The 27,940-nt window shown below is 29.1% G+C and overlaps 1 protein-coding gene and 1 long non-coding RNA gene across 2 annotated transcripts in view; both read right to left on the reverse strand.

Moving 5' to 3' along the window:
• Positions 1-27,940, reverse strand: part of LOC144843706 (telomerase protein component 1-like) — a 50,408-nt gene that overhangs the window by 17,895 nt on the left and 4,573 nt on the right. Inside the window, exons 3-25 of the mRNA XM_078700600.1 lie at positions 9,732-9,866; positions 9,379-9,540; positions 9,168-9,264; positions 8,945-9,081; positions 8,478-8,608; positions 7,809-7,966; positions 6,443-6,643; positions 6,133-6,223; positions 5,649-5,829; positions 5,144-5,296; positions 4,789-4,872; positions 4,293-4,438; positions 3,949-4,099; positions 3,712-3,803; positions 3,376-3,552; positions 2,962-3,207; positions 2,684-2,797; positions 2,386-2,509; positions 2,104-2,295; positions 1,636-1,805; positions 1,297-1,447; positions 768-1,046; positions 370-502 (exon numbers count right to left, since the gene is read on the reverse strand). Coding sequence (XP_078556726.1) covers positions 370-502; positions 768-1,046; positions 1,297-1,447; positions 1,636-1,805; positions 2,104-2,295; positions 2,386-2,509; positions 2,684-2,797; positions 2,962-3,207; positions 3,376-3,552; positions 3,712-3,803; positions 3,949-4,099; positions 4,293-4,438; positions 4,789-4,872; positions 5,144-5,296; positions 5,649-5,829; positions 6,133-6,223; positions 6,443-6,643; positions 7,809-7,966; positions 8,478-8,608; positions 8,945-9,081; positions 9,168-9,264; positions 9,379-9,540; positions 9,732-9,866 — 3,505 coding nt within the window. The remainder of the gene's footprint in view (positions 1-369; positions 503-767; positions 1,047-1,296; positions 1,448-1,635; positions 1,806-2,103; positions 2,296-2,385; positions 2,510-2,683; positions 2,798-2,961; positions 3,208-3,375; positions 3,553-3,711; positions 3,804-3,948; positions 4,100-4,292; positions 4,439-4,788; positions 4,873-5,143; positions 5,297-5,648; positions 5,830-6,132; positions 6,224-6,442; positions 6,644-7,808; positions 7,967-8,477; positions 8,609-8,944; positions 9,082-9,167; positions 9,265-9,378; positions 9,541-9,731; positions 9,867-27,940) is intronic.
• On the reverse strand, positions 12,597-27,850 carry LOC144844014 (uncharacterized). Its single transcript, XR_013612385.1, has 3 exons — positions 27,594-27,850; positions 13,160-13,280; positions 12,597-12,908 (listed from the first exon to the last, which is right to left on the reverse strand). It is a non-coding gene; the product is annotated as an uncharacterized LOC144844014 (long non-coding RNA).

Here is a 27,940-nt window from a genome sequence, read left to right on the forward strand (position 1 = left end):
CAAAAATTATCCACCATATATCCACCATCTTTTTTCACCTTCTAGGGAGTCACCAGACATGTTATTACATTAGGTTAAACTACCTAACTACTGAAAAAAAGTCTTCCTGGTTTTTATGGCAGAATTTTGCCAAATTTTGTATTTGACCATATTAAGGGAAATTCATGTTTTTTCATCATGATTTCTGTTACAAATATTTAATTTATGTACAATTAACCAGATATTATATTTAAAATTCATGCCTGTACCTCAGCTTTAAGTATAGTTTGTTATTTCAAAAAAGGATGTGGAATAGTAAACCTAAAAAAGAAATTATGAGATCAGTAAATTCTTGATACTTGTATACTGTATACATGATGTGATACATACCGTTCCTGGCACAGACCAGCAGACACAGAGCTGTTAAGATAGTGTCTTTACTGAAGTCATTCTCCAGACGCTGGAAGATGTCTACCAACAAAGAGCTCACTGTCTGCGACATCGACTTCAACTTCTTTGAAAGCTAAATAATAATGAAAGAAACTATATTACAAACAAGTACAAGTGTTTGAAATGGTCAAAATGTAAATTGATGTAAATAGATCCATTTTTTAACAGCATGTGGATAAACTGTTCATCTCATAAAACCAGTAATAGTTAAAAAGAAGAGAAGTTGTTTCTAATTGTAATACAGTATTTTAAATGTGTCCTCCTCAGAGCAGTGAGCTACCCTATCAAAATAAAATAAAATGAATAATAGAATGATCTTTAATGTTAAATCTTTGTACCTCCTCAAATACACCAAACAAGCGGATTTCTTCACAGGCTAAACTTAGATAAAGCGGCAAGTTTGCTTCACGTTTAGCAGTCAGTATTTTCAGCTGGTTGTTGAAGGGCGATTCGTCAAGAGTCTTTCCATAAACTGATAAAGTACTGCGAATCATCTCAGCTTTCTCCAATATGTCTAAAGGTGGCAGAGCGATGATGGAACAACTCTCACGTTGCCGCCTCAACAATGCTTTGTGACTTATTGAGTTCTCTTGGCAACTCACAACAAAGATGACATCCTATGAACAATAAGATCTTTATTGGTGAAATGGAAATATAAAAGATTATTGAGGAAAGAAAGGGAGGAAGACCAAATGCTAAAATGGATGTTGTTTGGGAAGAAGAAGCAGGAGATAAATAAACATAGAAGAAAGTTATTTGCTTTGGTGGTCTCTGTAAAGGGAAAGAAAGATACTGAAAATAATGTAAAATAAATAAAAGTTATATCTAATTTTAACTATTATTAACTATAAATTAGGATTTTCAAACCTCTGGAATATTCTCTGGAATCCATTCCAGGTTCTTTGGTTGGTTATCATCCTCTAGATCATCTACTCCATCTATGAATATTTTAACTGGAGCTGATTCATAGTGAGATGCTGCTCCCTTCAAAAATTCTGAAAACTCTTCACATAAACTTCTGCAAATAAAGCATTCCATATGTCCAGAAAACGTAATATAGGAAGGTGCTATACTAAATTTATATAATGTAATTAAAAGAAATACGAAACCAATATACAAAATGATTTCTTTCACTGCTTTTGCATATCATTGGTTGTATTGTATTCTATAGACAGTACAGCGGTAAGTAAGGTAGATATATCTTACTTATAATTATCTGGGATTCTACGATTCAGTCCAAAGCTTGAATTAAGTTGAAAGCAGACGTGTTTAAGTAAGCTTGTGATGTTACCAGGTGCTGCTCCAACATAGTGTACAACAAGCATATTATGTTCATCCTCTAATAAACATTCCCTACACTTCTTAGCAAGCGAGGCCTAGAAAATACAAATATTAATCATTAACTGCCTATTTTGTGTGTGTTTGTGTGAAGAAGCCTGCCATGAGTATAAGGTAATGTATAGCCAGGTAGGACAGAGCCAAAGTGTACATCAGAGAGTTGTCTTGTATCTACTGGCCTACAGTTTTAGAATTGTTCCAACTTCAGAAAGCAAAGAAAAAATGTCACTCCTAGTGACTAAAATTAATTGTTACATAAAGCCATATTTCCTATGAAGGTATTATTCTACATATATTGCAATCAAAATTTCAAATATTAAAAAATGTATTAATTACCATAAAGGCAGACTTTCCACATCCAGGTTTTCCAACCACTCCAATCAAACCACTTGTCATGCTTTTGATGGCATTCATGCTACCTTTCAACTTGTTTTTACGGCCTACAAATTGTCTTAAATGTGATGACATATAATCTTCATGTAAATTGTTCTGGGATTCCTCTTCTTCTTCTTCTTCTTCGTCTTGGTCCTGTAATTTAATAAAAAAAATAAATGTGTTTAGTAAGTGTTCTTTGAAAACTAATTCTTAAATTAGCCCTTTTTTGCAATCAATTTTTACCTTGAAATCTATGAATTCATCTTTTATTGCTTGCCACAAGTTGTTCACGACACGATTTCCAAACTGTTCTAATCCAGATAAGACTGGCTTACCATCTACAACACCTCCCCATTCACATGGATACCTAACAAAATCAAATAATAACATCAACATGTTTGTTTGTTTGTTTCAAACTCCATTTCATTTATTACAATAAAATTCCAAAAGCTTAATTGCCAGAGTTGAAGTTTAAATTAAATATAGTTTTAGTTGGTAGGTTTATATATGCATAATATTTGTATAAAAATACTGCACTTACATATCGTAAACTTCGAGAGGGCTCTTGCGAATTCTTTCCTTTAGATTACCCCAATTGTCATCTGCAGAGAGGCTGTCATTGCGGAAATCTGATTTCCATTTATCAGGAATTTTGCTTTGAAAAAAAAAATTGTTGTTGTTTTAATAATCTATTTATATATGCAGTACCTAATTGGCCAAATTTTGCTTCAATAGATTAAAATAATTTTACACACTGAGAGAGGAATCTTACCACCAAGCGATTGAACTAAAGTTCTAGAATTTAATTTTACTACTTACTCAATTATGGCATCAGTCCTGAAGTAGAAGAATGCTCGACCTACAGCGGACTCAGTGTTCGCAAGGGCACCATGCTGCATCTCGAGCTCCGTGATTGAGCGTCCTGTAGGGTAGTCTTTCAACCAATCAAATTCCTCAGACTGTTTGGATACATCATATGACTCTGGTACATAACCATAGCGATTCCCCAGCAAACCGATAAAGAAGTTAGATCGAGAAACTTCACCAAGGCATATTTCAATTGATCTGCAAATTATGATAATATAAAAATTACTTCAAATTTTCAGTGAAAAACAATTTATGTTGTGTATTTTTGTGTACAATTTTCCTGAAATAAATGTCTTTGTATGGCATTGAAAAGATATCAACATTTGTTTAGCACATTCAGTTTCTAAAAATAGAGTTATTACTGACCCATTCTGTTTTGCTTCCTGTTCAGTGACACCCCATCGTAGGTCAACTTCATAGATGTTAATGTGATGTTTCTTTGCTCGTGCCCTTAATTCTGGGAAGACACACCTTGTCAAAATATCGCGTTCCCCATGCATGTCACGAAACGTTGAGGAAATAAATACTCTTGCTGTTCGCCACCTAACATGAACAAAATAGCACCACTGTAACAATGTGAAGTAAATCAACATGAATCAAGTTTTTGTTATTTAGAAAGAAGAAAGAAGAAAGAAGAAGAAACATTTTAGAGCTGGGGGAAAGCTTTGAAATTTCATTGAAAAAAATGTAGGATTACAGTACCTTGGTGCTTTGATGACAGATGGTATTGACATTGATCCTTCAGTCTCTGAAGTAGCCGCCATTTTACTTGCTGCCTTGGCAACTGCAGCCTCCTAGTGTAAACAAAAAAATAACTATGTATTTCATTTAGTCAAATATTTGTTATTCTTGTACACACCCTAAGAAATATCCCCCACCAGCTTTTTTATAAAGACGTCAAAGTTCAATTGCATAGCTAATAATAATTATTACCAATACCTGTTCTGGCACCAATTTCTGAGCTTTGTCGATGTTCTCCACATGGGTCAACTGTCCACCACCTCCTCGTTCCGCGATATACCTCAAGATCTGATCACTGTAGCCAGCAATGAAGATATCATTCTCATTCTCTGGCTGTAAATCAGCTAGTCTGTGAGAACAAAACTACCACTAATATTCAATTCAATTCATTCCGGATACAAACAATAACACATACATCACACATGCTAGACCGGGGACTCCAACAGTGAACTAAATCGCTTTCGATGGGACTTAAACATTTATATTGGCAAGAGATAAAACATGTTTACAGTATTTGTATGAAGAATTAAACCTATACTTACCTTGACGATTTCCTGCTAAGATCTACATTGACAAACAGCAAATTGGGGTTGACGATCTTTCGATATTTTTTGAGAAAATTACCAACCAATTTCCCTTGATCACTGTCCATTTTCAAGCCATCCGAGAGGATTACAAGATTGTCAAGCTGAAATACAGCATACAAAAATAAGTATAAAGCTCTGGCTACACTATCAAACTATGTGTCAAAAAATGTGATGTGCCCATATATGGACATGTTGTCATATCACTACCATATTTTGGCATATCACTACCATACTATATTTGGGCACATCACAGTTTTTTGTTACATAGTTCGATAGTGTAGACAGAGCTTTAGTCATTAAGTTTTTATGTAACTTTGCTGGACAGTTAATGAGCTGGGCATGTTCAGTTAGTACTTTCTCAACTCCAGGTTTAATTCACCACTATTCATCATTAGAATGAATGTGGCAGTGGACTTGCAATGATATTGATGGAAGAATGATCAAGCCTTACTTGTATTCTGTCTCTAATCATTTCAAAGAATGATTCATCACTCAACACAGCTTCACCAGTTGCATCATCTGCAGCAGTCATGACCTTTAAACAAAGAGCAAAACTGAATATCAAACATAATACAGACAGGTTAAGTATCATCCCATTGGACTATACCATTTGTGGAGAGGGGTGTTCAATGAAAATTTCTACTTTTCAAGTTATATCTCGCACTTTGAGGAAAAGGACTATTGTCAGTTTATCCAGGTAAGCTAGGCACGAAATAGACTAAGTATCATCCCATTGTCTTCATCACTCCATCTTTCGAAATTTTCCCCTGGTAGACATTCAAACAAAAAGAAAATTTTAACTCTACCTCAGAGCAATCAATGACACTCTTCATATTATCCAAAATGGTTCCTTTCTCAAGTTCAACTTTCATCTGTTGACCATTGGCATAGATTATCAATGTACATTCCTCACAAGAGTACTTGCACATGAGACCAAGCAGAACACCAACTTCCAATACCTGCAATAAAAAATACAATACAAAAGTTTAGTCTCATGGTCATTAATTCAATTCAATTCTTTGCTAATACCTCAAAACAACTTTGATCAAATTAATATCATAAGGTAAGCAACAAAACAGACAAATCAGAATCATCAGAATATTAATGTCCATTATGTTATGATCTAAACAAGATCTTTTTAATAAGCACAATAGGTACATATATTAACGTACACTATGCTTCATTTGTTGTGGTGAAACCAGTTGACAATAATTTGGTTGAAAACTTATATAATAAGTTCATTTGTAAACAAATTACAATTGCTGTATGAATGTTCGACAACTCAAAACATCTCACTTATTGTGTACATACCGACTTAGGTTTTCCAAGTCCTTTTGCTGATGTACATGGAATTTTCATATGTGCCCCGACGTTCAAAAAAATCATGGTGCGTCCTGGGATAGGAGACACGTTATAAGACGTGGCAATCTTGACAGCTGTGTCTAATGCTTTACGGTATCTCTCCAAGATAAGGACATCATACAGTTTTTCTCTGTCGGTTCAAAAAGTGGTAGATTACTTTATTACTACTTTATAGACTAAAATGTAAATATATTGGTTTACAAACTATCACTTTGAGTGGAAAATATGTACTATGTATGTGTTTTTGTCATTTTATACAACCTAAGATGAAAAAAGAGCACCCATGGATGACCCCCAAATCACTGTCTAGATGCCCAGAAGACCATATATGGCAAGAATGAAATTTGATAATTAAATATATTCAAGAATACAAAAATCCATGTTAAAAAAATCATAAGGGTGCATGGTAACCCCCTCTTCCTTGTTTACATACTTGACTATTACTTCTTTTTTCTTATTTTTCCTTCTGATATTGTGTTCTGTCATTTGTTCTTTCTTCATAGCAGCCTTGATGATTGCTCCTTCTATAGAAACAATTAAAAAAAATACAGTAATGGTTTTCATTATGTCTTGCCATCCCTATCTTTATAACTATGATGTAACACAACACATGTTCTATCGCTAATTTTATCATTAACAAAATGAAATACATATTTATGTGTTTACAAAATACAAATTAGTATATGCACACTTATCATTATTGATTAATGCAGAACAACAAATGAATGCCTTGAAAATCTTACCTGACTTTTCTAGATCTTGCTGAAGTTGTCGAAGGGCTTCATATGCAGAGAAAAATCTAAATGGGAACTGGCGACTATTGACAACTGCATTCTGATTGGTCAGTCTTTTTATGACCCCATCATGATGTTTTTGTGACATACCAGATTGTATCATATTACGAAGATTCCTCAACATTGCCATGAATGGCAACTTTTTGTTATCTACAAAGATCACAAAACCAAATGTAATGAATTTATTGGAGTAAAAATTTAAATTAATTTTAAAATTGCTTTGTATTAGGAGATTATGGCCAATGATACAGTATCATATCAATAATAGAAAAACTAACAATTTACATTGAAATATAATACAACTCTTCCAATACTGGCCAAATATGTCTGGTTTTCTGTCTGGGTTGGCATTTATCAATATTTGCTTATATTTTTGCTTAAGCTGAAATATTTAAGAAGTGCTTAAGCAAATAACTTAATCTTATTTATCAAACCGTCTTAGAAATGTTTTAGCAGAAAAATTGTCTTAGGTAAATTTTACTTTGCACATGCGCAAAATTAAACTCTAGAGGGCAGCAAATTATGTCTTAAGACGAAAAATTCTTGCTTACGCATGCGTATTAGCTTTTTTCTCTTAGCGATGGCGGCGCTATAACATTTTATTGCCGTATTTTCACTCCCAACAAGAGAGGGCGCATTCTGGCTACTATTGTTTATATTACTTGAAATAGAGAAAGAGCACAACAGTCGGAAATACATACGAAAATCATTCGCTCTAAACTTAAATCAAATCAACATTTATTTATTTTTATCAATGACAGCGACCCTTGGCAGCCGATACAGTTTTCTAAAAGTTAGTCAATTGGGTCGTACCTATCCCGAAAATATTAGTTTTGCTCGTCCAATTTCTAGGCCATCTTTATGAAGATCGATATCATTATTTTAGCGTCCGTAGTACAGCGGAAAACGCACTAGCGTAGCCTTTCCGAATGTTCAATGTTCCGGCCTAGCGCGCTCGCGTTGTCAAAAAAGAATGTTTTTGTTGCAGAAATGAGATAAGACGAAATTTTTCATCTTAAGGCAGGGTGTTGTTCGTCTTAGATTTAAGACAAAATTAAGCAAATTTTTTTGCTTAGATATATTGATAAATCTGACTTAGGCAAAATCAAGGATTTAAGGCAAAGTTAAGACGATTTTTTTGCTAAGCAAGTTTGATAAATCCGGCCCCTGGTATTCAGAATGTGTTTTTAATGGTAAAAATGAATTTGGGACCTTTTGGACCTCAAGAAAAGTTTGTTTTGGGAGCGTTTACAGAATTCAAATATTCAGTCATGTTTAAGGTGTGGCAACAATTATTAAGTTTTAAAATATCTACCTAACAAGCGTTCCCATGTTTTTGCTTTGTTGCCAAACTTTGAAACCTGAGTTTCCCATGTTTCAGGTATTGCCAATTTCATTCTCTTTCCAGCCATATCTGCATCCCAAACACCAGTTAACTTGGCCTTATAGAAGCTCTCCAAGTCCTCTGGATACCTGTAAATAAAACAAAACAAAATCCATAAATATTAAAACATAAAATGATATAAAAAACAAGATATACACAGATCTGCATTACACGATTGCCCGCATATGCACCCATAGTTGGATGCCCACATGTACCTATTTCGACTGATTTTATTAGCAATGTTTGTTTGTTTCACTCGTTTACCACACACATTTTAATACAAAGTAAGACAAATAATTGAAAGATATAAGCATATAAGTAGTAATACAGTGTGTGGTAGGTCACCAAAATAAGATTGCAAAGAATCTTTAAGTCATGGCCACCAGATAAAATAAAAATAAAGAAAAAAAAATAAATCAATAAAAAAGTACAATAATGATAATAATAATGTGACATTTGCTCGCATAACATCCACAGTATGCCCCCAAAAGATTATTGTTATGGTGCCTTCAAAACATCACAAGCAGTTACACATGGTAGTCTGTTATGCAGTCATCTAATATTATTCTCTCAATTTTTCGAATTTAGTTTATTACTTACTTCTTTCCAACAAGTGCCATGACATAGTTGGCTGGTTCCTTGATGTGCAACTTTCGTATAAGTTGTTTGAGGGTAAAGGTCAGTTTGACAAGCTCCTCTTCTGTTTCCTCTCCCTCATCTTTCACTACATCCTGAAAACAAATTTAAAAAAAAAAAATTCTATAAAAAGAGAGAAATAAATTAAGACAATTTAAAGGTGAATTCCATGGTTACTAATTTACATTCTGACGCAAATTTAACATGTACCGTTGGTAGTTTATTAAAGAATAAGAATGTAATATTGTAATAACAAAGATAAGCATTTATGTATGCAAGTGATTTTTATGGTTTAAAGTTCTGTTCTCCATAAATTCCACAAAAAAAATTCCATAAAATGACAATATGTATGATAATACTATTTGTAGCAATTACAATTTCACCATAATTGGCAGGACTAAACATCTGACCAATTCGGTTTGTATAATTACCTCATCATCTTCCGAGTTAGAATCTTCTGTTTCTTTCGCTTTTTCCCGTTCTGCATGATCCCGATATTTCCTTTTAGCAATAGTCAACTTTTCACTCTTTTTCTTTGGCTTTCCTTTCTTGTCTTTGTTGTACTTGGCTATAATATAAACAATATCATGATGTACAAAACACATACGCATATACCAATAAGTTATTTTATTTAACAGTTGTAGGCCAACTTACCTAACTGATATTCATCAAAGTCGGGGAATTTTGCTGTCATAACTTTTCTCAAAGCAGAGGGAAGCGAGCCAAAGTTGATAGACTTATCATTCAATGTCTGCAAATGATACAACAATTTATAGTCAAATACAGTATTACTTAACCGTTTTGTAACCAAATATGTGAACTTATCAAAACAAAATAAGTAAACAGTAATATGCAAATGACCCACCTGATAAGTCTCTGCTACATCAATCCAATCAGATGGCAACCTGATGGATGCTGAGAAGTACTTCTTTAGATAAGCTCGGCATGGTCTACGATTAGATGCAAAGGCTATCAAGAAGTTGGAGGTAGTTCTGATGTTTAACTCAGATCGGCAGTACAAGGCAACCTGTCAAATATATTCAATATAGTATTCAAGTAATGTTTTATAATATTCATTTAAATGCATAAGTTTGTCTGCATTTATGAATACAGCAAACATCTCATAAGTATTCCAATTAAAACTCAGAGAGAGAGAAAAGCACCAACCTTTTCTATATTATCTTAAAACATTTAAGAAGTAACTGAAATGGAACTTACCTTTAGAATAAACTCAGCATCATGGGATATAACGCAATCTGCTATGTCCATCAAATTGCATCGTGTCTTGTCGTGCTTGTTGCGAAAATCAGTTGAGCCAATCAGTGAAGCACTTACGCAGTTGATAAAATTTTTCTAGAAAAACAATATTTTACCACATATTTTTAGTACTTCATTTATAAAAAAGGTGGTGTAAGATGTAAAAGATGCAACATTAATATTTTTAACAACAAAATGATGAGATATGATTTAAAAATACAATATATTACAAAATATTAGGCAAGATGTATAACTGTAAATATAGTAATGATATTTACTTTATAACGAAATAAAGATTTTTTTAAGTATAGTATAGTTAAGTTTTTTTTTTATGTGAATGTATTTTTTATATATATCATTTTGTATCATTATGTATTATTGTTATTACTATACTGTATAGGAAACCATTTCACTATTAACTATCATGATAATTTTAATAGCCTCATCAACAATTATTTTTGTAACTACTTCCTCTTTATGTATCCGTCTCACAATGGACTTTTTTCTGCCTGTGTGAGCGCACAATGGCATTTGACCTGCTTGTGTGAGATCACAATGGCATGCGTTCTGCCGCCATGAGAGCACATTGGCAGTTGTCCTGCGTGTGTGAGGCCCTTTGGCATTTACCAGCTGGCATTTACCTGCTTGGACCATGGCATCGGACCTGCTTGAGTTGAGCGGTGTGGACAATTTCGATTGCGTTTGCTATACGTCGCCAACGTTATGATTTCTATTTGGCATTTACCTGCCGACTTTCAGGCTCTGCATTAACTTTATTTTTGTAAAAGTAAATAATGGTCCGATCTTCCTTTCGATGCGAAGATTAATATTGATTAAAATTGAGTTGGCTTTGGTTAGTAAGAGGTAAGAAAAATACATCTATTTTCTATTTTTTCTGATTATATCATACTGACTGCTAGGCTAATAAAGTAAAGTACGTTTTAGGTCAGGCCTATCATATATAGGCCTAGAGAAGATGGTATATAGGCTAGGCCTAGGCCTGGACCTACTGGGGCTGGGAAGCTAGGTTAGGCGCCTACCTAACAACACAGGCCTTAGTTTAAGTGTGCCTGCCCAAGCCTAGGCCTAGGCTGGCTAGCTAGTTCTGCCTATGTAGTATTGCATGCTTAATTATTTTTCTTTGTTTTTATTTACAGGAATTCAATATATTTATAGTGCCTGACCAAGTTGCTGAGAATTTATGAAACGCCAAACTGTACACAGTACCATAATAATACATATGCATAGCATACACACATACCTAGGCCTAGGGGCCTAGCCTAGGCCTAATGAGTACCGTAAATTTTCTAATTGTAACCCTGGGTTATTATTCTTTGATTGTTTTTAGGGTGGGTTACTATTTAGAAGGGGGGTTAATAATAGAGTAGTGGGCTATTACTACTAATCTTAAATTAGGCACCTGAAAATAGTAACCCATCCCCCAACTTTTCCGGTCAGCAAAATAATAAAACAGTACGAATAAGCAAATTTGGTTGAACTCTAACTTTATTTTATAAACTCAAAAACACTCAATCTTCCCCCACTCCCGAGATCAACATGCATTATCTCCTTATTTTCAAAATACGGCTGCATCATAAACGACCAATCATTTTGTCAATATTTTTTGTGACTCTAATAGGTTATGGGTATATATAATAGGGTTATTATTATAGATTGACTTATAAAGGTGGGTTACTATTAGAAGGGGGTTACTATTAGAGTGGGTTACTATAAGAAGATTTACGGTAATAGTAGTATTATTATTAGCGACATTATTTACAAATAAATTATATAGGCTAGGGTTAAATGTATACTGTATATTAAAAATTATGTAGGCTACTACTTTTACTTATTTATATTATTTTAATATTATCCCAAATAAAAGGATTCATAAGTACAAAATTCAATTTCTGCCAAGAACTAGGCTACTCTACACACTAAATGAAATTATCTTTATTTTTAAATGTCTATTTTTAAAATTTGACTAATTTTGTTTATGAATTATGTTTGTGTTCTTGTGTGCAATCAAGCATCAATTTTTTGTTTGTAATATTTCAGCATTTAATGTCATTTTAAATAATATATAGGCCTATGCCTAAATCTGTTAAGTTTGTTTTTGTTTAATGTACAGTTTTAATGTAACTCAAATTGTATAGAGTATTTTTATGGCAATCTTGTACACTGGAATAAATTAAAATGAATAATAATTGAAAATAGTAAAGTAGGCTGAAGTCATTTCTGCTGTATTTTCAATAATCCAAGCAGTAATTGTTATATCAACTTGAATATAAATAAAAATAAGCATTTTGAAGCAAATTTAGATTCATTCTTGTGTTTAAAAGAGTTATATGGTATTATTAGTTTAGGGGACATTGCCACTTTTGCCTTGTACCATTATTTATTTATTATTTTGAAGAATTGCAAGTAAAACGTAATCATGGTGCAGTTTACCATGCAGCTGATAGACAAGAAGAAACAACTCCACCCATGTGATAAAGTCAAATTCCACACTCAACCATCCGCTTTAACGTGCAACCACTAAATTTCAATCTTCTTATCTGTAGCTATATACACTTATACATCCTTTGATAAATCAACAATTTTGTTTTTGTTATCATTTAGAAATTGGATATGATCAGGTGTAGGCCTACAAATAATTACAGATGTTAATTCAATATATTTTTTTTTAAACTTTATTTCTTCACTTCGTTTATTTAATCACAAATAGCAATATATAGCAATATAATTCAATTAAAAAAAATCTTACTAAAATATCACAAACAATTACTCTAAAGAATTTTAGTTTGTTGCAAAACATAAATGTTCATTTTACAAAATAATACAATAGTAAACTTCCATTTTATTGAGTAATGTTCTCATTATAGTACTTCGTAAGAAGACTCTGTTCAACTACATGCTTTTCCATTAAGGGTTACATTATGTAAGTTCCACCAATCCAGGTGCTCTTTCATATCTGTCCTCTATATGTATGTGGCCGATGTCTCGGAAGACTCAATCTACTACCAAAACAAGTGAGCCTCGAAACTGTACAAATATGGATTATGGTGCTGGTGTAATGCTGTTTTGCTGCATTTAACTCATTCTATACAAATGCTGCAAAGTCCAAACATCAACTAACTGTGGGTAGAAAAAGAAAATAAACATGTTGAGAGTTCATTTTAATAGACTAAAATAACTAACTTCAATGGTTTTAACAATGTAAATTGCTACATTTCAGTCAAGTTAGTTTCTGATTGGCCTACATAGTTTTCACTATATTCTAATTGTAAGGATTGTTATATTTGGTTTAATCAATTGCTTAGAATTTGTTTTGCACTTTATTTCATGAATATGGGTGGTTATAATTGAGATAATTAAAAGTATCATACCAAAATATTATATATAAATATGTAGGCCTATTCCCATTCTTCTTGGTGTTTGGTATTTCCTTTTTACATCATTATCTTTCCCATTCAGTTTCTAATTATCTTGGTCACTGCTTCCATACAACTAAAATTAAACAGTAATAATATTATATGTATTCTCAGCAAATTGAATGTTGTCTCATATATGTACATTGAAAAACAATTATTAATTATCAACTAAACTTACTATTAAATAAACTAAACAATAACTAATTCATCATCTACATCTACTATCATCAAATCAAGTAAACAATTACAGGTTGATCAACTACATTTATTGTGTTTCAATCAACTAAACATTTACTATCATCAAATCAAATAAGTAATCCCTGATTTATGAACTACCTATGTTGTGTTTATTTCAACTAAACAATTACTAATTGTTAAAACTAAATTCTACTATAATCTAAACAAGTAAACAATTATCAACTAATAAACTACATTTAATAAGTTTAAATCAACTAAACAGTTACAAATTCTAAACTACATCAACTGTTATCAAATCAACAATTACTAATTAACCAACTATATTTATTGTGTTTAAATAAACTAAATACTGACTAATTATCAACCATATCTACTATCCTAAAATCAAGTGAATAATTACTGATTAATCAACTACATTTATTGTGTTTAAATCAACTAAACAGTTACTAATTCTAAACTACATCAACTATTATCAAATCAACAATTACTAATTAACCAACTATATTTATTGTGTTTAAATAAACTAAACACTGACTAATTATCAACCATATCTACTATCCTAAAATCAAGTGAATAATTACTGATTGATCAACTACATTTATTGTGTTTAAATCAACTAAATAATTACTGATTATCAACTACGTCTACTATCATCAAATCAACTAAACAATAACTAAATAATCAACTAAATCTATTATGTGTAAATCAGCTAAACACTGACTAATTATCAACCATATCTACTATCCTAAAATCAAGTTAATAATTACTGATTGATCAACTAAATTTATTATGTGTAAATCAGCTAAACAATTACTGATTAAACTACATTTATTGTGATTAAATCAACTAAAAAATTACTAATTAATCAACTACATTTATTGTGTTTAAATCAACTAAATAATTACTGATTATCAACTACGTCTACTATCATCAAATCAACTAAACAATAACTAAATAATCAACTAAATTTATTATGTGTAAATCAGCTAAACACTGACTAATTATCAACCATATCTACTATCCTAAAATCAAGTTAATAATTACTGATTGATCAACTAAATTTATTATGTGTAAATCAGCTAAACAATTACTGATTAAACTACATTTATTGTGATTAAATCAACTAAACAATTAGGCCTACTAATTAATCAACTAAATTTATTATGTGTAAATCAGCTAAACAATTACTGATTAAATTAATATTGTTGTGTTTAAATCAACTAAACATTTACTAATTATCAACAAATCTACTTTCATAGAGTCAAGTAAATAGTTAGTAATTGATAAACTACATTTATTGTGATTAAATCAACTAAATATTTACTAATTAATCAACTACATTTATTATGTGTAAATCAGTTAAACAATTAGTGATTAAACTACAATTGTTGTGTTTAAATCAACTAAACATATACTAATTATCAACAAATCTACTTTCATAGAATCAAGTAAATAGTTAGTAATTGGTCAACTACATTTATTGTGTTTAAATCAACTAAACAATTCTAACTATTACCTACACCTACTATCAACAAATCAACTAAACAATTACTGAATTATCAACTACATGTTGTGTTTAAATAACTAAATATTTACTGAACAATAAACTATTCATCTGTTTATATTTGTCCTACAACCAATAAATCAAACTACATTGTTGTGTTTAATTTTGTCTTACAACAATTATCTAAATTAAACTGGATTCCTCTGTTTATATTTGTCCTACAACCAATAAATCAAACTACATTGTTGTGTTTAAGTTTGTCCTACAACAATTATCTAAACTGAACTGGATTCATCTGTTTATATTTGTCCTACAACCAATAAATCAAACTACATTGGTGTGTATAATTTTGCCCTACAACAATTATCTAAACTGAACTGCATTCCTCTATTTATATTTGTCCTACAACCAATAAATCAAACTACATTGTTGTGTTTAATTTTGTCTTACAACAATTATCTAAATTAAACTGCATTCCTCTATTTATATTTGTCCTACAACCAATAAATCAAACAACATTGTTGTGTTTAAATTTGTCCTACAACAATTATCTAAACTGAACTGAATTCATTTGTTTATATTTGTCCTAAAACCAATAGATCAAACTACATTGGTGTCTTTAATTTTGCCCTAAACAACTAACTAAACTGAACTGCATTCCTCTGTTTATATTTGCCCTACAACTAACAGATCAAACTACATTGTTGTGTTTAATTTTGTCCTACAACAATTATCTAAACTGAACTGAATTCATCTGTTTATATTTGTCCTACAACCAATAAATCAAACTACATTGTTGTGTTTAATTTTGTCCTACAACAGTTGTCTAAACTGAACTGGATTCATCTGTTTATATTTGTCCTACAACCAATAGATCAAACTACATTGGTGTGTATAATTTTGTCCTACAACAATTATCTAAACTGAACTGCATTCCTCTGTTTATATTTGTCCTACAACCAATAGATCAACCTACATTGGTGTGTTTAATTTTGTCCTAAAGCAACAAACTAAACTGAACTGTATTGCTGTGTCTACATTTGTCCTACAATCAACTAAACTAAACTTTCCTCTGTAAAATTAAACTGCACTGCATTGCTGTGTTTAAATTATTAGTAGTTTAATTAAAAGTAACATGTTAGTAAATTAAAAAACATAAAACTCAAAAAATCATAAAGTTAATCAATTACCTGAAGAATTATGTGGAGGATGATTGAAACCACAGCAGAAACTGAAAGTATATAAAATTAAAAAAAAAAAAAAATCAATTATTATTCAATAATCAAATCCAGTTTTGGGTTTACAATAATTCCACAACAATTGACCCAGATTTTTCCATATCAATTACTATTTCTCATTTTATTTTAATTGTAAGACATCTGTTACTCTTTTGAAAAAAAAGTTAGGTTAGTCATTGTGGCATTGGGTGCTCTGTTATTTAATAATAATATGATAGACTTTAAAAATGGGGTTAATGTTCATTTTATTATAATTAAACTAGTGCAGTAATTGCTATAATATAATACTAGTCTTATATTGAACCATCTTCTCTTGTTTCCCCTTCATTTTATCTTCCCTCATCTTTTTATTTGGTATCTTCCTCTTCTAAAATCATATTATCAATTATCTTCACACTCTAAGAAGACAAAATATGTAGTTAGAGCTAACACAGATATAAACTGAGTAATAAGAGATAAAATGTAACACAGATACAAGTAGTGTTCTCAAATAATTACATTAATAATTGTCAACTAAACAATTATTGATTAAAACGACATCTATTGTGATTAAATCAACACCTGCTAAGTTACATCTACTATCATGTAGACAAGTAAACAATTACTAATTATTAAACTACATTTATTATGATTAAATCATCTAAACAAATACTAATAATAAATTACACCTACTATCATTAAATCACTATCACTAAACAGTCCCTGACTAATCAACTAAATTTATTTTGTTTAAATCAACTAAACAATTGCTAATTATCAACTACAATTATTGTGTTTAAATAAACTACAAAAAAAGTATCAGCTACACCTACTATCATGTAGACAAGTAAACAATTACTAAGTAATAAACAACATTCAATAAGTTTAAATCATTACTCATTCTTAACTATACCTACTATTATCAAATCAACTAAACAATTCAAAATTAACTATATTTACTGTGTTCAAAAAACTAAACACTAATTATCAACCATATCTACTATCATAAAATCAAGTGAATAATTACTGATTAATCAACTACACCTAGTATCATTAAACCAACTACAAAAAAATTACTGATAAATCAAATTAATGTATTGTCTTTCAATCAACTAAACACTGACTAATTATCAACTACATTTATTGTGTTTAAATACACTAAACACTTAATAATTATCAACTACACCTACTATTTTTAAATCAACTAAACAATTCCTGATAAATAAACAACATTTAGTATGTTTCAATCAAGTAAACATTTACTGATAAATCAACTACAAAATTAGTAATTATCAACTACATTTATTGTGTTTATATCAACTAAACAATTACTAATTAAACTACATTTAATGTATTTAAATCAACTAAACAATGACTAATTATCAACTAGTTCTACTATCATCAAATTAACTAAAGAATTATTAATTAATCAACTAAATTTATTGTGTTTAAATCAACTAAACAATGACTAATTATCAACTATTTCTACTATCATCAAATTAACTAAATATTTACTGATAAATCAACTACATTTATTGTGTTTAAATCAACTAAACAATTACTAATTATCAACTATATCTACCATCTTTAAATCAACTAAACAATTCCTGATAAATCAACTAAATTTATTGTGTTTAAATCAACTAAGCAATAACTAATTATCAACTATATCTACCATCTTTAAATAAACTAAACAATTACTAATAAATCAACTAAATTTATTGCATTTTATTCAACTAACCAATTACTGATTATCAACTATATCTACTCTCATAAAATTAAGTAAATATTTACTGACAAACCAACTAAATTTATTGTGTTTAAATCAACTAAACTATCCTAACTATTAACTACACCTACTATCATCAAATCAACTAAACAATTACTAAATAATCAACTAAATTCATTGTGTTTAAATCAACTAAACAATTACTGATTATCAACTATATCTACTCTCATAAAATTAAGTAAATATTTACTGATAAATCAACTAAATTTATTGTGTTTAAATCAACTAAACTATTCTAACTATTAACTACACTTACTATCATCAAATTAACTAAACAATTACTAAATAATCAACTAAATTTATTTTGTTTAAATCAACTAAACAATTACTGATTAAACTACATTTATTGTGATTAAATAAACTAAATAAACAAGATAAATTAACTAAATATAATAATTGTGTTTAAAGCAACTAAACAATGACCAATTATCAACTAAGTCTACTATCATTAAATCAACTAAACAATAACTAAATAATCAACTAAATTTATTATGTTTAAATTAGCTAAACAATTACTGATTGAACTACATTTATATGTTTAAATCAACAAAACAATTACTGATTAAACTACATTTGTTGTGTTTCAATCAACTAAATAATCCTAACTATTAACTACACCTAGTATCATCAAATCAACTAAACAATTACTAAATAATCAACTATATCTAATCTCATAAAATTAAGTAAATATTTACTGATAAACCATGGACCTATAAATTAATAAAATAAATCTAATTTATAGGTCCATGGATAAACCAACTAAATTTATTGTGTTTCTATCAACTAAACTATCCTAAATATTAACTACACCTAGTATCATCAAATCAACTAAACAATTCCTGATAAATCAACTAAATTTATTGTGTTTAAATCAACTAAACAATGACTATTTATCAACTACATGTATTATGTTTAAACCAGCTAAACAATTACTGATTAAACAACATTTATTGTCTTTAAATCAATTAAACAATGACTAATTATCAACTACATCTACTCTCATAAAATCAAGTAAATATTTACTAATAAATCAACTAAATTTATTGTGTTTAAATCAACTAAACAATTACTGAATTATCAACTATGTTTTGTTTAAATAACTAAATATTTACTAAAAAATAAACTACATTTATTCTGAGCTACACCTCTATCATCAAATCAACTAAAAAATTACTAAATAATCAACTACCAAATAATCAACTATATCTAATCTCATAAAATTAAGTAAATATTTACTGATAAATCAACTAAATTTATTGTGTTTTAATTAACTAAACAATGACTATTTATCAACTACATGTATTATGTTTAAATCAGCTAAACAATTACTGATTAAACTACATTTATTGTGTTTAAATCAACTAAACAATTACTAATTATCAACTACATCTACCATCTTTAAATCAACTAAACAATCCTTGATAAATCAACTAAATTTATTGTGTTTAAATCAACTAAGCAATTACTAATTATTTTCAACTATATCTACCATCTTTAAATCAACTAAACAATTACTGATAAATCAACTAAATTTATTGCATTTTATTCTAACCAAACTAACCAATTACTGATTATCAACTACACCAACTCTCATATTATAATTAAGTAAATATTTACTGATAAATCAACTAAATTCATTGTGTTTAAATCAACTAAACAATTACTGATTATCAACTATATCTACTCTCATATAATTAAGTAAATATTTACTGATAAATCAACTAAATTTATTGTGTTTAAATCAACTAAACTATCCTAACTATTAACTACACTTACTATCATCTAATCAACTACATTTATTATGTTTAATTTAGCTAAACAATTGCTAATTAAACTACATTTATTATGTTTAAATCAACAAAACAATTACTGATTAAACTACATTTAACTACATTACTGTGTTTAAATTTCTCCTACAACCAACTAAACTGAACTGCATTCTTCTGTTTAATTTTGCCCTAACCAACTAACTAAACTGAACTGCATTGCTGTGTTTAAATGTCTCCTACAACCAATAGATAAAACTACAATGTACTTTTAATTATGCTCTATAATAACTGTATCCATACACATGCCTAACTACTTGAATGTACTGTATTGTTAAGTTGTTCAATAAATAATTTATCAACCAATTATACTTTCAGATTTGTCTAAAATAGTTACTCCTAATTGTGTCCTATAACCTGAAATGCTGTGTTTAATTTTGTCCTACAACCAACTAAACTGAACTGAACTACTGTGTTTAATTGTTTCCTATAACCAATTAAACTAAACTGTTCTGTTTAATTGTGTTCTACAAACTAAATTAAACTGAATTGCTCTGTTTAATTTTGTCCTACAACCAACTAAACTAAACCGAACTGCTGTGATTGTGTCCTACAACCAATTATACTGTTAGATTTGTCTAACATATTTACTCTTAATTGTGTTCTACAATAACTGTACCCCTGTCTAACTACTTGAATGTCCTGTATTATTGGGTTGTTCTATAGATGATTTCTCAACCAATTGTACTGTTAGATTTGCTGTGTTTTATTTTGCCCTAAACAACTAACAAAATTAAACTGCATTCCTCTATTTAATTCTGTCGTAAAGTAACTAACTAAACTAAGCTGAATTCCTTTGTTTAACTTTGTCCTAAAGCAACTAACTAAACTGAACTGCATTGCTGATTAAATTTCTCTTACAACCAACTAAACTGAACTGCATTCCTTTGTTTAATTTTGCCCTAAACAACTAACTAAACTGAACTGCATTGTTGTGTTAAATTTATCCTACAACCAATAGATAAAACTACAATGTACCCTTAATTGTGCTCTACAATAACTGTACCCCTACACATATCTAACTACTTGAATGCTCTGTATTATTGTGTTGTCTAATAGTAATAGATGATTTCTCAACCAATTATTCTGTTAGATTTGTCTAAAATATGTACTCTTAATTATGTTCTATAATAACTGTACCCCTACACATGTCTAACTACTTAAATGTCCTGTATTGTTGAGTTGTTCAATAGATGATTTCTCAACCAATTATTCTGTTAGATTTGTCTAAAATATTTACTCCTAATTGTGTTCTATAATAACTGTACCCCTACACATGTCTAACTACATGAATGTCCTGTATTATTGGGTTGTTCAATAGATGATTTCTCAACCAATTATACTTTTAGATTTGTCTAAAATATGTACTCTTAATTGTGCTCTACAATAACTGTACTCCTACACATGTCTAACTACTTGAATGTCCTGTATTATTGGGTTGTTCAATAGATAATTTCTCAAAAATTTATTTTGTTAGATTTGTCTAAAATATATACTCCTAATTGTGTTCTATAATAACTGTACTCCTACACATGTCTAACTATTTGAATGCTCTGTATTATTGGGTTGTTTAATAGATGATTTCTCAACAATTTATTCTGTTAGATTTGTTTAAAATATGTACTCCTAATTGTGTTCTATAATAACTGTACCCCTACACATGTCTAACTACTTGAATGTCCTGTATTATTGGGTTGTTCAATAGATGATTTCTCAACCAATTATACTGTTAGATTTGTCTAAAATATGTACTCCTAATTGTTCTCTATAATAACTGTACCCCTACACATGTCTAACTGCTTGAATGTCCTGTATTATTGGGTTGTTCAATAGATGATTTCTCAACAATTTATTCTGTTAGATTTGTCTAAAATATATACTCCTAATTGTGTTCTATAATAACTGTACTCCTACACATGTCTAACTATTTGAACGCTCTGTATTATTGGGTTGTTTAATAGATGATTTCTCAACTAATTATTCTGTTAGATTTGTCTAAAATATATACTCCTAATTGTGTTCTATAATAACTGTACCCCTACACATAACTAACTACTTGAATGTCCTGTATTATTAGGTTGTTTAATAGATGATTTCTCAACAATTTATTCTGTTAGGTTTGTCTAAAATATGTAATCTTAATTGTGTTCTATAATAACTGTACCCCTACACATGTCTAACTGCTTGAATGTCCTGTATTATTGGGTTGTTCAATAGATGATTTCTCAACAATTTATTCTGTTAGATTTGTCTAAAATATGTACTCCTAATTGTGTTCTATAATAACTGTACCCCTACACATAACTAACTACTTGAATGTCCTGTATTATTAGGTTGTTTAATAGATGATTTCTCAACAATTTATTCTGTTAGATTTGTCTAAAATATGTAATCTTAATTGTGCTCTATAATAACTGTACCCCTACACATGTCTAAATACTTGAATGTCCTGTATTATTGGGTTGTTCTATAGATAATTTCTCAACCAATTGTACTGTTAGATTTGTCTAAAATATATACTCCTAATTGTGTTCTATAATAACTGTACTCCTACACATGTCTAACTATTTGAATGCTCTGTATTTTTGGGTTGTTTAATAGATTATGTCTCAACAATTTATTCTGTTAGATTTGTCTAAAATATGTACTCCTAATTGTTCTCTATAATAACTGTACCCCTACACATAACTAACTACTTGAATGTCCTGTATTATTAGGTTGTTTAATAGATGATTTCTCAACAATTTATTCTGTTAGATTTGTCTAAAATATGTAATCTTAATTGTGTTCTATAATAACTGTACCCCTACACATGTCTAACTACTTGAATGTCCTGTATTATTGGGTTGTTCAATAGATAATTTCTCAACAATTTATTTTGTTAGATTTGTCTAAAATATGTACTCCTAATTGTGTTCTATAATAACTGTACCCCTACACATGTCTAACTACTTGAATATTCTGTATTATTGGGTTGTTCAATAGATGATTTCTCAACAATTTATTCTGTTAGATTTGTCTACAATATGTACTCTTAATTTGTGTTCTATAATAACTGTACCCCTACACATAACTAACTACTTGAATGTCCTGTATTATTAGGTTGTTTAATAGATGATTTCTCAACTAATTATTCTGTTAGATTTGTCTAAAATATGTACTCCTAATTGTGTTCTATAATAACTGTACCCCTACACATAACTAACTACTTGAATGTCCTGTATTATTAGGTTGTTTAATAGATGATTTCTCAACAATTTATTCTGTTAGGTTTGTCTAAAATATGTAATCTTAATTGTGTTCTATAATAACTGTACCCCTACACATGTCTAACTGCTTGAATGTCCTGTATTATTGGGTTGTTCAATAGATGATTTCTCAACAATTTATTCTGTTAGATTTGTCTAAAATATGTACTCCTAATTGTGTTCTATAATAACTGTACCCCTACACATAACTAACTGCTTGAATGTCCTGTATTATTAGGTTGTTTAATAGATGATTTCTCAACAATTTATTCTGTTAGATTTGTCTAAAATATGTAATCTTAATTGTGCTCTATAATAACTGTACCCCTACACATGTCTAAATACTTGAATGTCCTGTATTATTGGGTTGTTCTATAGATAATTTCTCAACCAATTGTACTGTTAGATTTGTCTAAAATATATACTCCTAATTGTGTTCTATAATAACTGTACTCCTACACATGTCTAACTATTTGAATGCTCTGTATTTTTGGGTTGTTTAATAGATTATGTCTCAACAATTTATTCTGTTAGATTTGTCTAAAATATGTACTCCTAATTGTTCTCTATAATAACTGTACCCCTACACATAACTAACTACTTGAATGTCCTGTATTATTAGGTTGTTTAATAGATGATTTCTCAACAATTTATTCTGTTAGATTTGTCTAAAATATGTAATCTTAATTGTGTTCTATAATAACTGTACCCCTACACATGTCTAACTACTTGAATGTCCTGTATTATTGGGTTGTTCAATAGATAATTTCTCAACAATTTATTTTGTTAGATTTGTCTAAAATATGTACTCCTAATTGTGTTCTATAATACCTGTACCCCTACACATGTCTAACTACTTGAATGTCCTGTATTATTGGGTTGTTTAATAGATGATTTCTCAACAATTTATTCTGTTAGATTTGTCTAAAATATGTACTCCTAATTGTGTTCTATAATAACTGTACCCCTACACATGTCTAACTACTTGAATGTCCTGTATTATTGGGTTGTTTAATAGATGATTTGTCAACCAATTATACTTTCAGATTTGTCTAAAATATGTACTCCTAATTGTGTTCTATAATAACTGTACCCCTACACATAACTAACTACTTGAATGTCCTGTATTATTAGGTTGTTTAATAGATGATTTCTCAACAATTTATTCTGTTAGATTTGTCTAAAATATGTAATCTTAATTGTGTTCTATAATAACTGTACCCCTACACATAACTAACTACTTGAATGTCCTGTATTATTAGGTTGTTTAATAGATAATTTCTCAACAATTTATTCTGTTAGATTTGTCTAAAATATGTACTCCTAATTGTGTTCTATAATAACTGTACTCCTACACATGTCTAACTACTTGAATGTCCTGTATTGTTGAGTTGTTCAATAGATGATTTCTTAACAATTTATTCAGTTAGATTTGTCTAAAATATGTACTCCTAATTGTGTTCTATAATAACTGTACCCCTACACATGTCTAACTACTTGAATGTCCTGTATTGTTGGGTTGTTCAATAGATGATTTCTCAACCAATTATACTTTCAGATTTGTCTAAAATATGTACTCTTAATTGTGTTCTATAATAACTGTACCCCTACATTTGTTACCCCTAGTTTAATGTTGTGTCAATATATTATTTATCAATATATTATGTCCTACAACTAACTAAACTAAACTGCATTCTTGTGTTTATTTGTTCCTAAGGTAATTAACTAAACTGAACTGCTGTGTCTGCATTTGTCCTACAACCAAATAAACTAAACTACATTGTTGTGTCTACATTTGTCCTACAACAATTAACCAAACTAAACTCTGTTCACTTTTATTCCACAACCAACTAAACTGCATTGCTGTGTTTAAATTTGTCCTACAGTACAATCAACTAAACTAAACTAAATTGATGTTTTTAATTGTTTAACTAAATAATCAACTACATTAATTGTGTTTAAAATCTGCTAAGCAATTACTGATTATAAACTACATATACTATCATTAAATCAACTAAACAATTCCTAATAAACCAACTACATTTATTGTGTTTTTTAATCATCTAAAAAATTAGTAATTATCAACTACATCTACTCTCATGGAACCAAGTAAATAATTACTGATTGATCAACTACATTCATTGTGTTTAATTCAACTAAAGAATGACTAATTATCAACTACACCTACTATCATAAAAATTAACTACATTTATTGTGTTTAAATCAACTAAACTATCCTAACTATCAACTACATCTACTATCATTAAACTAACTAAAGAATGACTAACATCAACTACACCTACTATCATTAAACTAACTAAAGAATGACTATTATCAACTACACCTACTATCATTAAACTAACTACATTTATTGTGTACATCAGTTATATGGTGGTTTATTATTAGTTTAAATAAAAGTAACATGTTAGTAAATTAAAAAACATAAAACTCAAAAAATCATATAGTTAATAAATTACCTGAAGAATTATGTGGAGGATGATTGAAACCACAGCAGAAACTGAAAGTATATAAAATAAAAACAAAACAAAAATCAATTATTATTCAATAATCAAATCCAGTTTTGGGTTTACAATAATTCCACAACAATTGCCCCAGATTTTTCCATAACAATTACTATTTCTCATTTTATTTTAACTGTAAGACATCTGTTACTCTTTTGAAAAAAAAGTTAGGTTAAATTATACATTGTGGCATTGACTTGGGTGCTCTATTATTTAATAATAATATGATAGACTTTAAAAATGGGTTAATGTTCATTTTATAATAATTAAACTATTACAGTAATTGCTATAATATAATACTAGTCTTATATTGAACCATCTTCTCTTGTTTCCCCTTCATTTTATCTTCTTTCATCTTGTTATTTGGTATCTTCCTCTTCTAAAATCATATTATCAATTATCTTCTTCACGCTCTAAGAAGACAAAACATGTAGTTAGAGCTAACACAGATATAAACTGAGTAATAAGAGATAAAATGTAACACAGATAAAAGTAGTGTTCTCAAATAATTACATTAATAATTGTCAACTAAACAATTATTGATTAAACTACATTTTTTATGTTTAAATCAACTAAACAATTACTGATTACTACATTTGTTGTGTTTAAATTAACTAAACATTTAACATTCATCAACTACACTTACTATCATAAAATCAACTAAACAATTACTGATTAAACTAAATTTGTTGTGTTTAAATCAACTAAACAATCTTAACTATTAACTACACCTACTATTACCAAACCAAGTAAACAATTACTAAATTATCTATATGTTTAAATAACTAAATATTTACTGAATAATAAACAACATTTCTTGTGATTAAATCAACTAATCAATGACTGATAAATTAACTACACTTACTATCATTAAATCAACTAAACAATAACTAAATAATCAACTACATTAATTGTGTTGAAATATACTAAATACCTAATAATTCTCAACTACACTTTCTATCATCAAATCAACTAAACAATTACCAATTAATCAATCAACTACATCTATTGTGTTTAAATAACTAAATATTTACTGAATAATAAACTACATTTATTGTGATTAAATCAACTAAAGAATGACTGATAAATTAACTACATTTTCTATCATCAAATCAACTAAACAATAACTAAATAATAAACTACATCTATTGTGTTTAAATAAACTAAACACTTAACAATTCTCAACTACACCTACTATTTTTAAATCAACTAAGCAATTCCTGATAAATCAACAACATTTATGTTTAAGTCATCCACATGTATTGTGTTGATAAGTTGATCAGCTACACCTACTATCATCTAAACAAGTAAACAGTTATTAACTAATAAACTACAGTTAATAAGTTTAAATCAACTAAACAATGACTAATTCTCAACTACACTTACTATCATCAAATCAATTAAACAATAACTAAATAAGCAACTCATTTATTGTGTTTAAATCAACTAAACATTTACTGATTAATTTACAATTGTTGTGTTTAAATCAACTAAACATTTAATAATTATCAACTACATCTACTTTCATAGAATCAAGTAGATACTTACTAATTGATCAACTATATTTGTTGTGATTAAATCAACTAAACAATTACTGATTAAACTACATTTAACTACATTTGTTGTGTTTAAATCAACTAAACAATCCTAACTATTAACTACAAATACTATAAATCAAGTCAACTAAACAATTACTGAATTATCAAAAATATGTTGTGTTTAAATAACTATTTTACTGAATAATAAACTACATTTATTTTGAACAACACCTACTAGCATCAAATCAACTAAACAATTACTGATTAAACTACATTTAATAAGTTGAAATCAACTAAACAGTTAGTAATTTTCAACTACACCTACTAAACAATAACTAAATAATCAACTATTTTTTTTATGATTGATCAGCTACATTCATTCATTCTGTTTAAATCAACTAAAGAATGACTATTATCAACTACACCTACTATCATTAAACTAACTACATCTATTTTGTGCATCAGTTATATGGTGGTTTATTAGTAGTTTAAATAAAAGTAACATATTAGTAAAGCAAAAAAAAAAATCATAAAGTTAATTAATTACCTGAAGAATTTTGTGAAGTGGCGGTTGATTGAAACCACAGCAGAAACTGAAAGTATATAAAAAAAAAACAACAACAAAATCAATTGATATTCAATAATCAAATCCAGTTTTGGGTTTACAATAATTCCACAAAAATTGCCCCAGATTTCCTCATAACAAATCTTTCTCATTTTATTTTAACTGTAAGACATCCGTTACTATTTTGAAAAAAAATGGGTAGGTTATATTATATATTGTGGCATTGCCTTGAGTGCTCTGTTATTTAATATTAATCTTATAGATGGGTTAATAAATGGGTTAATGTTCATTTTATAATAATTAAACTATACAGTAATTGCTATAATATA

Source organism: Antedon bifida, chromosome 1, assembly GCF_963402885.1.
Source record: "Antedon bifida chromosome 1, ecAntBifi1.1, whole genome shotgun sequence".
NCBI lineage: Eukaryota > Metazoa > Echinodermata > Crinoidea > Comatulida > Antedonidae > Antedon > Antedon bifida.